The sequence below is a fragment of the Rhinolophus hipposideros genome, assembly GCF_964194185.1.
Source record: "Rhinolophus hipposideros genome assembly, chromosome: 19".
Lineage (NCBI taxonomy): Eukaryota > Metazoa > Chordata > Mammalia > Chiroptera > Rhinolophidae > Rhinolophus > Rhinolophus hipposideros.
Window position 1 is genome coordinate 43374530 of NC_138065.1, and position 12263 is coordinate 43386792.

The 12263-nt window shown below is 43.8% G+C and overlaps 1 protein-coding gene across 1 annotated transcript in view; it reads left to right on the top strand.

Annotated features, from left to right (window-relative positions):
- The first annotated feature begins 476 nt into the window (after positions 1 to 476).
- STX6 (syntaxin 6) overlaps positions 477 to 12263 on the top strand; it is a 30328-nt gene continuing 18541 nt past the window's right edge. The window contains exons 1-2 of the mRNA XM_081026515.1: positions 477 to 745; positions 10739 to 10908. Of these exons, the coding sequence (XP_080882641.1) occupies positions 711 to 745; positions 10739 to 10908 (205 nt within the window). The 5' untranslated portion in view covers positions 477 to 710. The remainder of the gene's footprint in view (positions 746 to 10738; positions 10909 to 12263) is intronic.

Sequence of the window (12263 nt, forward strand, 5' to 3'; positions counted from 1 at the left end):
CATAAACAGCCTTTATCTCGTTGCTGGACACATAGTAAGACCTAAAGGAGTTGTGCAACATTGTCATAATCAGATCATGTATACGAGCACGCTTTACTGTAAGTCGAGGACGAGACGGATTTATATGTTATCAAAATCAAGTATTAAAAGTACGTAGAGAAAAGTTACAAGGATTGTGCAATTCAGGTACTACCTCACATCCTGAAAACCTACCTGTCTTCCTCGGGGAGAAAAGGCGCGCCTCCCCCTGAATCCTGCGGGGCGGGTTGAGAGAAGACTGGCCGCTCTCCCTCGCTCCTAGAGCCCCGCCTCCAGGGTCGAGTGACGCTCGCCTAGGCCCCGCCCACACCCGGGCGGGGCAGGTCCTGGTCACGTGACGCGGGTGCGGAAGTGGTGCAGCGCGCTGTGTTCGTGGTTGGCCCAGGCTGGGGGCGGGGGCGGGGTCAGGCCGCCGGAGCAGCGGGAGGAGCTGGGGGAGGAGGCGGCTGCGGGGGCCGGCGCCGGAGTCTGGGATTCGGTCTGCCGTCCCACCGAGTGCTGGACCCGCCGCCGTCCGCATCACCCCGGCCTGCGCGCGCGCGCTGCTCTGGGGTCCCCAGGCTGAGGCGCCGGCGGCTGCGGGAGGCCCGTCGGGTGGGCGGAGGGAGGATCGGAGGGCGCGGGCGCCCCGTACGTGGAGCGGGCGTGAGGCGGCTGGGGGCCGGGACGCCATGTCCATGGAGGACCCCTTCTTTGTGGTGAAAGGGTGAGTGTCGCCGAGAGTTCCCCTGAAGAAGGAGGCGGCGATGCTGCCCGCCCGCACCTCCCGGCTCGCCTCGCTGGAGGGGGAGGGGAGGCAAGTTGAGGCTGGGGAGGGGACGGCGGGGACGGCGGGGACGGCTTAGCCTTCAGGGCCTCGGCCCAGAGTCCAGAGACGTCCCTCCCCGTCCCACCTGCGCCGTGCAGTCCGCGCCTCCAACCGACGCCCTGCGGCGGGGTCCCCTGTGGCCTGTGCGCTGCCGTGTCACTTGTTTGGGGGTCGAGGAGTTCAGCAGCTCTGCAGGTGGGTAGAGAGACGCGGTCCCAGCTCCAGTGGAGCCCGAGGCCCTGCTTCGAAGGAGGGAAAACAGCATCTGGGCAGGAAAAGGGAAATGGCCCTCCTGAGCTTCGTAGCTGGTGTTGACGGGGCTGAGCGCCCATTGTCCGTGGGGGTCGCGGCGCTGGCCGGCAGGCTGGTGGGGCCGCACCGGCCCGGAGGCGCCCGGGCCCGTTGGCAGGCAGCGCGGCCGCGGAGGAGGCTCCGGAAGACAGCGCAGATCAGTGCGGGGTTTACTGAGTGATGGGAGGGGAGGAAAGCAGTCGCTCGTACTCAGTGATGATGTTGGAAGGAAAGCAAAATGAAATCAGCCAAACTAAACTTTCCTGGGCTTCCTATTAGCGCCGGGATTTTCCCACAGTGCTGAAGGAAATGAGTGCTTTCTTTTCAACTCCCTGATTTCATCCCGGCTATTTGACAGGTTTCCCTGCTTGTTTTTCCCTTTGAGCTGTCCTGACTCCATCTTTGATTGTTGGATTGTTTGGCGAGAGAAACTTTAATAGCACTTTGTTACTGTATCGGTTTTGTAGCCATTAAACACATGCAAGAAAGATGGATTCTTACGTTGTTACCACTTGTCAACTTTATGTTTTAAATGTCAAACAACCATAAATTTGAGAACCACAAAGTTCCCAGATGATCAGTACTGAAAGTCATAAAGGGTCCCTTGGCTTTCAACGAGCTGCGGCTTACTTCCTATTTGGGGAGTGGTGAAAGGTACCTGGGTGTTTATTTTTGTAAGAGTTCTTAGAAAATTTAAATGGTGCTTTAGGTGAAATACTTTATTATCTACAATACAGTAAATATATGTATACGTTTCTTAATGTTTCCCTAAAAAGGTTTTTCTTCACCTTTAATTTTTTCCCCAGTCTTGACATGGCTGCTTCTTTATAGCCTTAGTTATAAGACTTCTGTTCAGCTAAACCTCAGGTGACTGTTCCAGGTTGACTGTTCTGTAATTTAGGTGTAATTTTAATGTGGTCATGGAAGGGGGCAAGCACAGCATTTATCTACTCCACCATCTTGGATTCCCCCCCCCTTCGACCTCACTGTCCTTTAACTTAGGTGTGAAAATGCTGAATTGTAGATTTTTTAGTAATATGTGGCTCTCTACCTGGAAAATGTGTTATTTGTTAGAATCGATTTAGGGATTAACTTTTAAATGTTAAAACTGTGTGTTTTTCCCCTGAATGAAAAGTTCTTGAAGCTTAGGTTGCAAAGGTTATCTCTGGCCATGGAGACCAGAGAGAATCAGGAAAATTTTGTTTGCTTGATTTTTAATAGAATTTGTGAAAATGCTAAATTACTGTGCCATCTGGACTTTTTTTTTTCTTTTTTCCCCCGAGAGTATCCAAGACAGTCTGTGCTTGCTCACTGATTAGATATCACTGCTGTATTGGAACATTGGCCTGGAGTCTTGTTTGATTTTGACATCATGTTATTGCCCTTCACATATCTGAAGGATATGAGACTCTCAATATCTTCTGCTGTACAAAGGTAAATTTAGCCCCATACAGTCTGTCAGACTGTATGTGTGACAGACTACTTGAGGAGCCCATGCACCTCTATTTATTAAACGTATTGAAAGCGCATGACACAATGTAGAAAAATTAAAGACACCTAACTGTGGCCCTTAGCCTAGGAGCTGATAGTCTAAACTGAGAAATAACTGGCCACACAAGCAAGTGGAAATGATTGAGTGCTGAGGTGAATGCTAGAGAAGATGGGTGACCCAGGAGTTTGGAGAAAGGTGACTCATTAGGGATGAGTAATGATTGGAAAAGCTTTTGGAGGTAGTAGTAAATCTCGAATCAGGTTTTGAAGATGGGTAGAATTTAGATAATTCAGGCCTGTGTCTTATCTGGACTCTTACCAGAGTCTCTAATTGGTCTTCCTGCTCCCAGTCTCTTTCCTCTCATCTGCCCTGGGTTCTGTTGGATCAGTGTTATACAAAATATAATGTGAGCCATAGATGCCATTCTACATTTCCTAGTAGCCACATTAAACAGTAAGAAGAAATAGGTGAAATTAATTTTAATGTCATCTTTAACCTAATAGGTTGAAAATATTTTAACATATGATTAACATACAGATTAGTAAAGAGATATTTTACTTTTTTAGTACAACGTCTTCAAAACCTGGTATATATTTTGCACTTAGAGTAACATCTCAATTTGGATGTGAAATTTTCATCAGAAATACTTGATCTGTATTTATTAAACTTATAGTTGAAAAGTAGATTCATATACCCAAATTGTTCCCAACGTTCTTAAACATTTTCCGGTAACTGAATTGCATATCACTTTTTAAAGTTTAATTTAAATTATAGTTTTAGTTCTTCAGTCACACTAGCAAATTTCCAGCATTCAGTAGGCACTCTGTGGCTTCACAGTAATTTTCTGGACTCTAAGAAGAGTTTCCCTACTTACCATCACTTAGTGGCTGCCAGCTCCCTACAAAATAAAGTCCAAACACTTCATGGCCTGCATGAGTCCGCCCTCCCCTACCTCCTCGGACTCTGCCTGCCCACAGCCCAGAGCCCAGCAGCGCCTGCCTCAGGGCAGTGAACGTGACCACGGTCCTAAAAGCTCTCAGTCCCCAGGCACCCAGTCTACGCAGCCATTCACCACGGTATTCCCACCACAGTGTAATTCAGACCTCGTCCTGAACCTCCCGGCTCTGCTGTCACCTCTGTCCCTCATCCATCCCTTAAATGTCGCTGCTCTCGTTGATCGTCATGCGTGTTCTCGCGGGGCTAGCGTGATAGTCCCCATTCACACCTGCTCCCCAGTCACTCTGAGCCAACTCTCTCCTGAGCGCTTTCCTCTTTTCCAGTCGTTATTCCCTGTTTCCCCCCCTGTAGCGTGCATCTCCGCCCCTTCTCTTTTCCTTCTCCTTCCTCCTCCCTACCAACACCTGATCCATGCTTCCTCCTCCGAGCCCTCCTCACTCCTGACTCCGCGCTCTCTCCTTCAGTCCCAGGACCACTTGGTCATTGTGGCCAATCCGTGCCACCATGGGGATCTCTCTGGAACCTTCTGTAATGCTCTAGTTCATGTCCTTGTTCTCTCCCACCTGGACTTGTATAAGCAGCTTCTGCAGCGAGCATCACACTGCTACCCGATAAGGCCACAGAGACACGCTCAGGTCATTTCCCCTTTCAGAATCCTTCATTCCAAAGTACTTACTGAGAGCCGAGGGCCCAGGAGCGAGCAAACAACATCCTTGTCCTTACGGAGCTCACATTCCAGGGACACGCGGGATACAGAGGAACCAAACACGGCATGTCAGGTGCTGATGGGTTCTGTGAGGAGAAGTAAGAAAATGTGTCTTCTGGGGGCAGTGTTTCCTTTTATGTGACTTTGGGAGGCGGTGAGGTTTGGTGTAAGAGCTGAGTTTGGGTAATTGGGCTAATCCAAGGTTGGAATCTCAGTTCTATCGATTATTTGGTGTAATTTTTGGCAAGTTAATTATCCTCTCGGAACCTATTTTTTCAAGTACAAACTTGGCTTTATAATGCCTACTTTATTGGTCATTAGGATTACATGCATTAATACATTTAATACATAATACATGCGTAAATTGCCTAGCTCAGTTTGGGGCACATATTAATTGTTCAATAAACATTCTCTATGTTTTCATCTAAATAGGCTGCCCTTGTTGAGAGGAAAGACTATGTCTTATTGGGTGTTTTTTTTTTTCTGAGTAACATTTAAAATAATGTTAAAATTAAGGCATGCTTATTTTAGAAAACGTAGGAAATAAAAATATAAAAAAGAGAATAAAAATTTGTTGAAATGCCACCATCCTCCAATAATTAGTTAAAATCTTGGTGTCTTTTTTATCTTTGTTTCTATTAATAGTTTTATATGATACTATCAATCCGTTTTTGATCTCTTATTATATATCTGTCTCTGTGCTAAGAACCCAACAGGAATAGTCTTTTTAATCTTTATGAAGTAGGTGTTAGTACTATTACCATCATTTTAGAAATGAAGAAAATAACACTTAGTAAAGAAAACTTCAAGAAAAACTTCAAGTTCATAAGTTTGGAGGTGGAAAGGCCAAGGTTTTCATATATGTGTATTATTATTAATATTAATACTCATTTTAGAAATTGGGATTATACTGTTTTATAATCTTTTCACCTGTGTTATTTTATATCCTTAAAATGTGGCAGGGAGGGCTTTTACTGATTGCATTGTACTTTGTCATATAAATGTAATATAATTTATCACCCAGGATGACATTTACGATGTTTCTAATTTTTCAGTATTACAATTAATATAGTGTCAAGCCTGTTTGTCACAAGTCTCTGTTGCCGTTTCTGATTTTCCCATGGCCTGTATTCGGCCTGTATTCCTGTAATAGAATTGCTCAATCAGAGGGCATGCACATTTTCAAAGCTTCTGATGCATATTTCAGATTGCCCTCTAAAATGCACGCCTGTCTCCACTTGACTCCCCACCCCAGGGTGTGAGGGGCCCATTTCCCTGATCCCTTGCCAATACTGGGATTCTCATTTGAAGAAATAGTCACTATTTTGCCAGGAGAAAAATACCGTGTTTGAATTGTGTCATTTTCATCTGGGAATTTACGCAGTACTTGTTTGATGAGCGAACCCATTTTAAGTTTGGGCTCTATAGTTTTTTTCCGTTTCTTGTTTTGGCAAACCTTTAGCATTTGCGACTTCTAATCAAACAGGCCACTGAGAAAACCACAGACTTGAGCCTTGGACTATGGAGTATGTTGGTACCCAGTGAGCCTGTCCTTTAGGTGAAAGGCGTGAAAGGGGACGGCTCCGTAATATTTTGCTGGTTTGGAGGCTTTGTGTGGCTGAACAAGGAGAGTTTTATTCCCAGGTTCTTGGCTGTGGATCAGTGTTGAAATAATGGCCTAAATAAGCAGATGAGAAGATGGTATGTGTTGTCTTGTGGTACCCTCTATCCATCTCGTCTGTGTGTATAACCTTTTTAACACTAGAGTATGAGCTCTTTGAAGGTAGGCATTGTGCATTCGATTCACAGTGTTGAGAAAAGTCTTTATTGCTATAGTCACTGTGAAAAAAATTATTCCTTACTTACAGAGTAATTTTAGTTCAGTACAGTTGAATGTAAGTCAAATCTCATTTCCTATTTTTAAAAAAATCAGAATCAGACGGTTCATTGTAAAAAATGACTTTGCAAACATTGGTTTTAAATGGATTGAATACCTAATACAATATTTGGCTCCTGAAATTGTACTTTAGTTTGGAGAACATTAGGCAGCAGGTGAGACTGTATGTGAAAGACAATATGCGTTGTGTGTAAGATTGTGGAATAGAGTTGGGATACCCTGCAGACTGAAAAAAGGAAAGACACCCCCCCTCCCCCTCCACCCCCCCACCAAAGGGAATGCTGGTCAAGGACACTTTAGTGAGGCAAGTAAGGGCTCAATCTGGGTCTTAAGGGAAACAGCTAGCAGAAGTCTAGAGCCGGGAATGAGGACAGGGAGGATGGGAAGACAACCTGTGACCTGAAACCGAATTTGTTTTAGTGAGAAATCGGGTTGGATAGTAAGGCTGGCCAGTTTGGGGGAAGAGGACGCATGGAATACCCAGCCGAGGAGTTTCAATTTAACCTGTTTCCTATTGTAAATTCTTAATCAGGAGGCAGTTTTAACTAGTAGTTACTATTCACTTGCCTATCGTCACAGCTTTTCAGGGCTTAAACCCAGGTCTTCTGAGTCCACAAAGAAAATAGATTTGTCTGGAGCCTTAGCAAAGATGGGATTGAATAGGTCTTACTGGTGAATGGTGCCTCGTGCTCAGAGTCAGAAGAACTTGAGGCAAGAAGCCGACGTGGCTGAGTCCCAGCTCTTATTTACTCAATGAGTGCAGACTAGTTATCTTGAAAGTTCCTTCCAGATCTAAAATCCAATGATTGAGCTTAAGTAGAGGTTGTGCAAGGTGAGAAAGAAGAAGAAGAGTCAGTGATGACGCTTGTCTAGACAAGTTTTGACTGTTGGAAAATAGTGGCACTAGTTACACAAATGGGGAAGTTAGAGAAGGAAGCAGATTTTTTTCCCCTGCTTTGTCTTTTTGTTTGAATACTCGCTTGTTTTGTTTTGTTTGCAGGGAGGATATGATTAGCTTGGTTTTAGGCAAATTGAATGGTCCTATAGGCAGCTGAAAATGTAGGAGTTAATTCTGAGTGAATGGTTAGGGCTGGAAATGCAGTTGGAGTCACAAAGGCATCTTTTGAACCGGTGTGTTGATGAGAATCTAGAAGATGCAAAAAGACTACTGAGGAAGAAACATGGGGACCAAATGGAGGAAGAGGAAAGAGAAAATTGGTAGAAACGAGCGGAGTACAACGTCATAAAAAGAAGAGAGAGTTTCAAGAAAATTGATATGAAGGCTGTAGAGTCAGGTGCACTGAAAATGAAGGTGAGTTCAAGCCACGGCCTTGACCTGGGGCATCACTGGTGGCAGTGTTACCCCAGGAGAGCTGTGGAAACAGCCGCAGGCCGACGGTCACAACTGTATATAACTAGGTAACGCAGCAAAGACAAAGTTGTTTCCCCACCAGAGTCATTGCAAAATTACTGTTCACCCACCTAGGAGTTGGATTGTTGGGTCCTATGGTGAGTGTACATTTAATTTTAAGAAACAGCCAAACTGATTTCCAAGATGGCTGGACCATTTTGCTTTCCTACCAGTAACGCCTGAGAGTTCCAGTGACATCAGCACTGGTCAGCACTTGGCATTTTCAGTTTTGTTTTTTGTTTTCTTTTTTAAGCCATTTGAAGTATGTAGTGATATCTCGTTGTGGATTTAATTCACATTTTCCTGATGACCAATGACACTGAAGATCTTTTCATGTGCTTAGTTTTCACCTCTCTGTCTTTTTTGGTGAAGTGACGATTCAAATCTTTTGCCCTTTTTAAAATTGACTTGTTTTCTTGTTAAGTTTTGAGAGTGTTAATATATTCTAGATATGTCCTTCATCAGATACATAATTTGAGAAAGTTTTCTCCCTGCCTTACTACACATTTTAATATTCTGTGTCAAAATGAAAATGTGCATAAAGCACTTTTGCTATATTGTGAAATAAGATGGCTGTTTCCATGAAAAGCACTCCTGAGATGGAGTTGCAGGCTGAAACAGCTCGTTTTCTTCACCACACAGGATCTCACTTTTACTTGAAAGAATAACTGACAAATTGGTTATTAAGATTCAAGTATGTTCTCAGATCTCAAAATTATCTAAAAAATACTTGAGATATTCTCTTAAAAATGAATGAGAATGAACCTGTCACTTCATGGATAACAGCTGACAGTATTTTTGCTGATAACATTAGAACCTCCCCATTTTTAAAATAGAATTTTGGAAAGCTTATACCAACTACTGTTATCTTACAAATTCCCAATACTTTAGTTTTTCTGATGAGATTGGTGGTGATATTATGATGTGATTTGGGATATTGTGTAATGAAGTGAGTCAGCATTTGAAAGATCTGTGATACATTTTCAAATGACCAGTCATGATGTTATAAAATCCTATGTGGGTAAAAGATCCGTTCAGAATACATTGTAATGTATGAGAGTTCAAAGTCTGCTACAGTTTCAGGTTCCACATTGCAACTAACCTTTAAGAAACTGCCATTTGTCACATTTTGGTGTGGTATCAAAAAGAATATCCGCAATTATCTGCGAAAGCTATTAAAATACTTCTCTCTCTCCTGACTATATATCTGGATGAGGCTGGAGTTTCATCATGTACGCAACCAAAATGTATGTCAACAGCCTGAATGTAAAAACATGAGAATCCGGCAGCCTTTTGTTAAACCAGATATTAAAGAGATTTGCAAAAATAAAAATGTTAAACAGTTCCACTTTGATCTCTACATTTTTTTTGTTTCAGAAGTTATTTTTCACAAACGTGTTAACATGTAGTAAGTTCGTTATAACTAACTGATAATTTTTTTAAATGTCTGTTTGAATTTCTACATAAATTTCTGTGGAGTCTTCAATAATTTTGAAGAGTGCAAAAGAGCCCTGAGACCAAAAAGAGAGACAAGGAAAAAAGTATGGATTGCTGCTTAAGAAAATTGAATTCCAGCATCATACTTGTGTACTGGTTGTAGAAAACATGATATGCCCTAGCCCGAGTCTTCTTAGGTTTGAGAACTTCTTAGGTTTAGTTCTCAAAAAGGAATTTATATTTACTTTACAGAGTTAATACATTTTATATTCTTTAAAATGAGATATTGCTATAGATCCCTCTTTAACTATCTTTTGTTATCATAGATGATATTAAACACAGATAAACCAAGTATGTGGTATTATGGGGAGATGTGTACCCCTTTCTCCACCAAATCAGCCAGAAACCTCAATAACGAGTAAAGATAGTAAATTTACATCTCACTTTCTTAGTCCTTCCCATTTATCTCAAATAGAGTTTCTCATTAGCGCTGAAAGTACAGGCTGACATGAGAGAAACCAGGAGAAGACTTACCTAACCCATCAACTAGATATGAACGTCCCGTGGTAGAGTCATTGCTGGGCGTACGGCTCAGTGATTCATTAGTCAGCCCGGACCCGATAGTGATACGTCTAACACTCAGCCTTTTAGTTCTCATCAGTATTCCGCAGACTGGAATATTGTAAGGCACGTTCCTTATTTTTGTTAGTGCTTTCTCTTCTGGTACTTGACACGTCAGCAGGAATAGGAAGCATGCAGAGTGTGTCTTGACGCTGTAGACAGCAGACACCCTGACTGAACACCCAGAAGAGCTGGTTAAGAAATCACAGAAGAATCAAAGCAGATCTCTTAGTGTGAGAGCAGTAAGGTTATTATCTTTGTACACAAGAGACCATGTGATTATAAAATGACTCCTTTTTGGCTTTTACATGCCGTCGTGTTAGATTATCGCATTTAAATGGTGGATATTGGCGCAATGGTAGGGGGGCAAGTTTTGAAAACCCGGTGACTCTATCTAATCTAAAAGCATCCTGTATCAGCATTTAGGGCCTAACCCCAGTCTCTAAACAAGAAACAGCAATCTGCTCCACAGCATTGCTTAGTCCAGGGAAATAGATATGTGTCAAGTTAATAATGTTTGGAACTCTTCTAATGAGATTTTGGGTTTAAAAATGTCAGAAATAAAAATACTCAGCCTCTAAAAGGCTAGCTGTGTAAGAGGAACCCTTTTTCCACCCTTTTACCCCACCCCCCACCACAAGACAAGAAAAGCTGTATTAAGACTTTTACATCTGAATATAAATTACTATCCCACCAAATGGCAGCATGTGGGAAGCTTAATGGCCCTTTAGTTAATTTGTAGGATTGCTTCTTAAACTTCTTCAAGCATAGTCTGTTCAGAACAAAATTAGATTTTTGTCTTTCCCAAACAAACTTGGTATTATAGCCCCTTAAATAATGGCTATTTTATTCTGAACCTCAGCTGAGAACATAATCCTCAGATGGTTACTTTACAGTTTTGAACTTTGATATTTGTCCGTGAAGAGCCTTCTAGAAAGACTTACCAACACTTGTGGGAATGGTGGTTCCCGAGGATGGTGTGTGCCCATAAGTGTTCACTTAAGTCACGTAGTGACTGGTTTAGGGAACCTGTCCTCCTCTTCCTCACCTTTGTTTCCTCTCCCTCACCTTGGTCACAGAGAAGTACAGAAAGCAGTCAACACTGCCCAGGGCCTGTTTCAGCGATGGACGGAGCTCCTCCAGGACCCCTCCACGGCAACGAGGGAGGAAACGGACTGGACCACCAACGAGCTGAGGAACAACCTCCGCAGCATAGAGTGGGACCTAGAGGACCTGGACGAAACCATCAATATCCTTTTCTGTGGCATCTGTGCCCTGTGGGACCATCAGGCAGATGGGCGAGTTTTCTATTCAGATGTCTCAAACACGTAGATCGGGCATTTTCTTTTATAATTGACTGATGTTGCTCTTATGTGTACCATGACACACTTAAAAGAATTGCCCAGTAAGCTAAGGGAGAGTAGCCAGTTTCTTCTACAGCACGGGCACCCCCTGCTGTGGTGAGGCCTCGTCCTACAGTGGTGATGCCCTCGAGTCAGGCTGCGTGTTGAGTCCTGGCCTGCTGGGTACTGTGTGACTCGAGGCACATGGCTCTGTGCTTCAGGTTGCTTTCCGGTAGCAAGTTGGGATGCTAAGAGCACCTCGCTCCTAGGGTTGTTGGAAGTTTAACAGGTAAAGAGCTTGGAATGGAGCCTGACACACGGTGGGTGTCTGTGGAAGCGTTAGCAGTTGTGATCACACAGAGGCACATACAGAGCCCTATTCCACATTGATCATGAGAGATCAAAAGAAACTCCTTTTGTAGACTGTCTTCCTCCTGTTCAAGAAGGGACGGGACACTGCCAGTGTCTCCTTGAGAGGCATCTGTGCCCTGAAACTGCATTTAGGAAAAGCACGTGTGTGGTGCTAAGTTTCACTGTCGATGTTGTTAATAAATACGTCCGTCGATCGGACTGATGAACCAGAAAACTGTAAAAGTCACGTTACGTGGCCTTTTCCACGGGAAAAATCCCATTTAATTAAAACTTTAGGTTGAAGATATGCTGGTTGCGTGTTCTGAGCTCTGTTTTGTTTTTTCTCTCATTGTGATAAAAACATCAAGTGAACCAGACTTTGTTGGGATCCCTCCAGACTCACCACGGGATCCTCTGTTAAAGTGTGGAGCGCATCATTTCTACCAATCGTAATGACGCCAGGCACCTTTTAAATTACTCAAAGACAAGTGTGTTCTCTAAAATGAGTGGAACAGAATATGCTAGAGGGTGGCATCAAAAGCACAACTCCCGGGGGCGGCCGGATGGCTCAGTTGGTTAGAGCGTGAGCTCTGAACAACAGGGTTGCAGGTTCGATTCCCACATGGGCCAGTGAGCTGTACCCTCCACAACTAGATTGAAGACAACGAGCTGCCACTGAGCTTCCGGAGGGGCGGCCAGATGGCTCAGTTGGTTGGAGCGTGAGTTCTCAACAAGGTTGCTGGTTCAGTTCCCTCCATGGGATGGTGAGCTGCGCCCTCTGCAACTAACGATTGAAAATGGTGACTGGACTTGGAGCTGAGCTGCGCCCTCCACAACTAGGTTGAAGGATGACATGGAGCTGATGGGCCCTGGAGAAACACACTGTCCTCCAGTATTCCCCAATAAAATT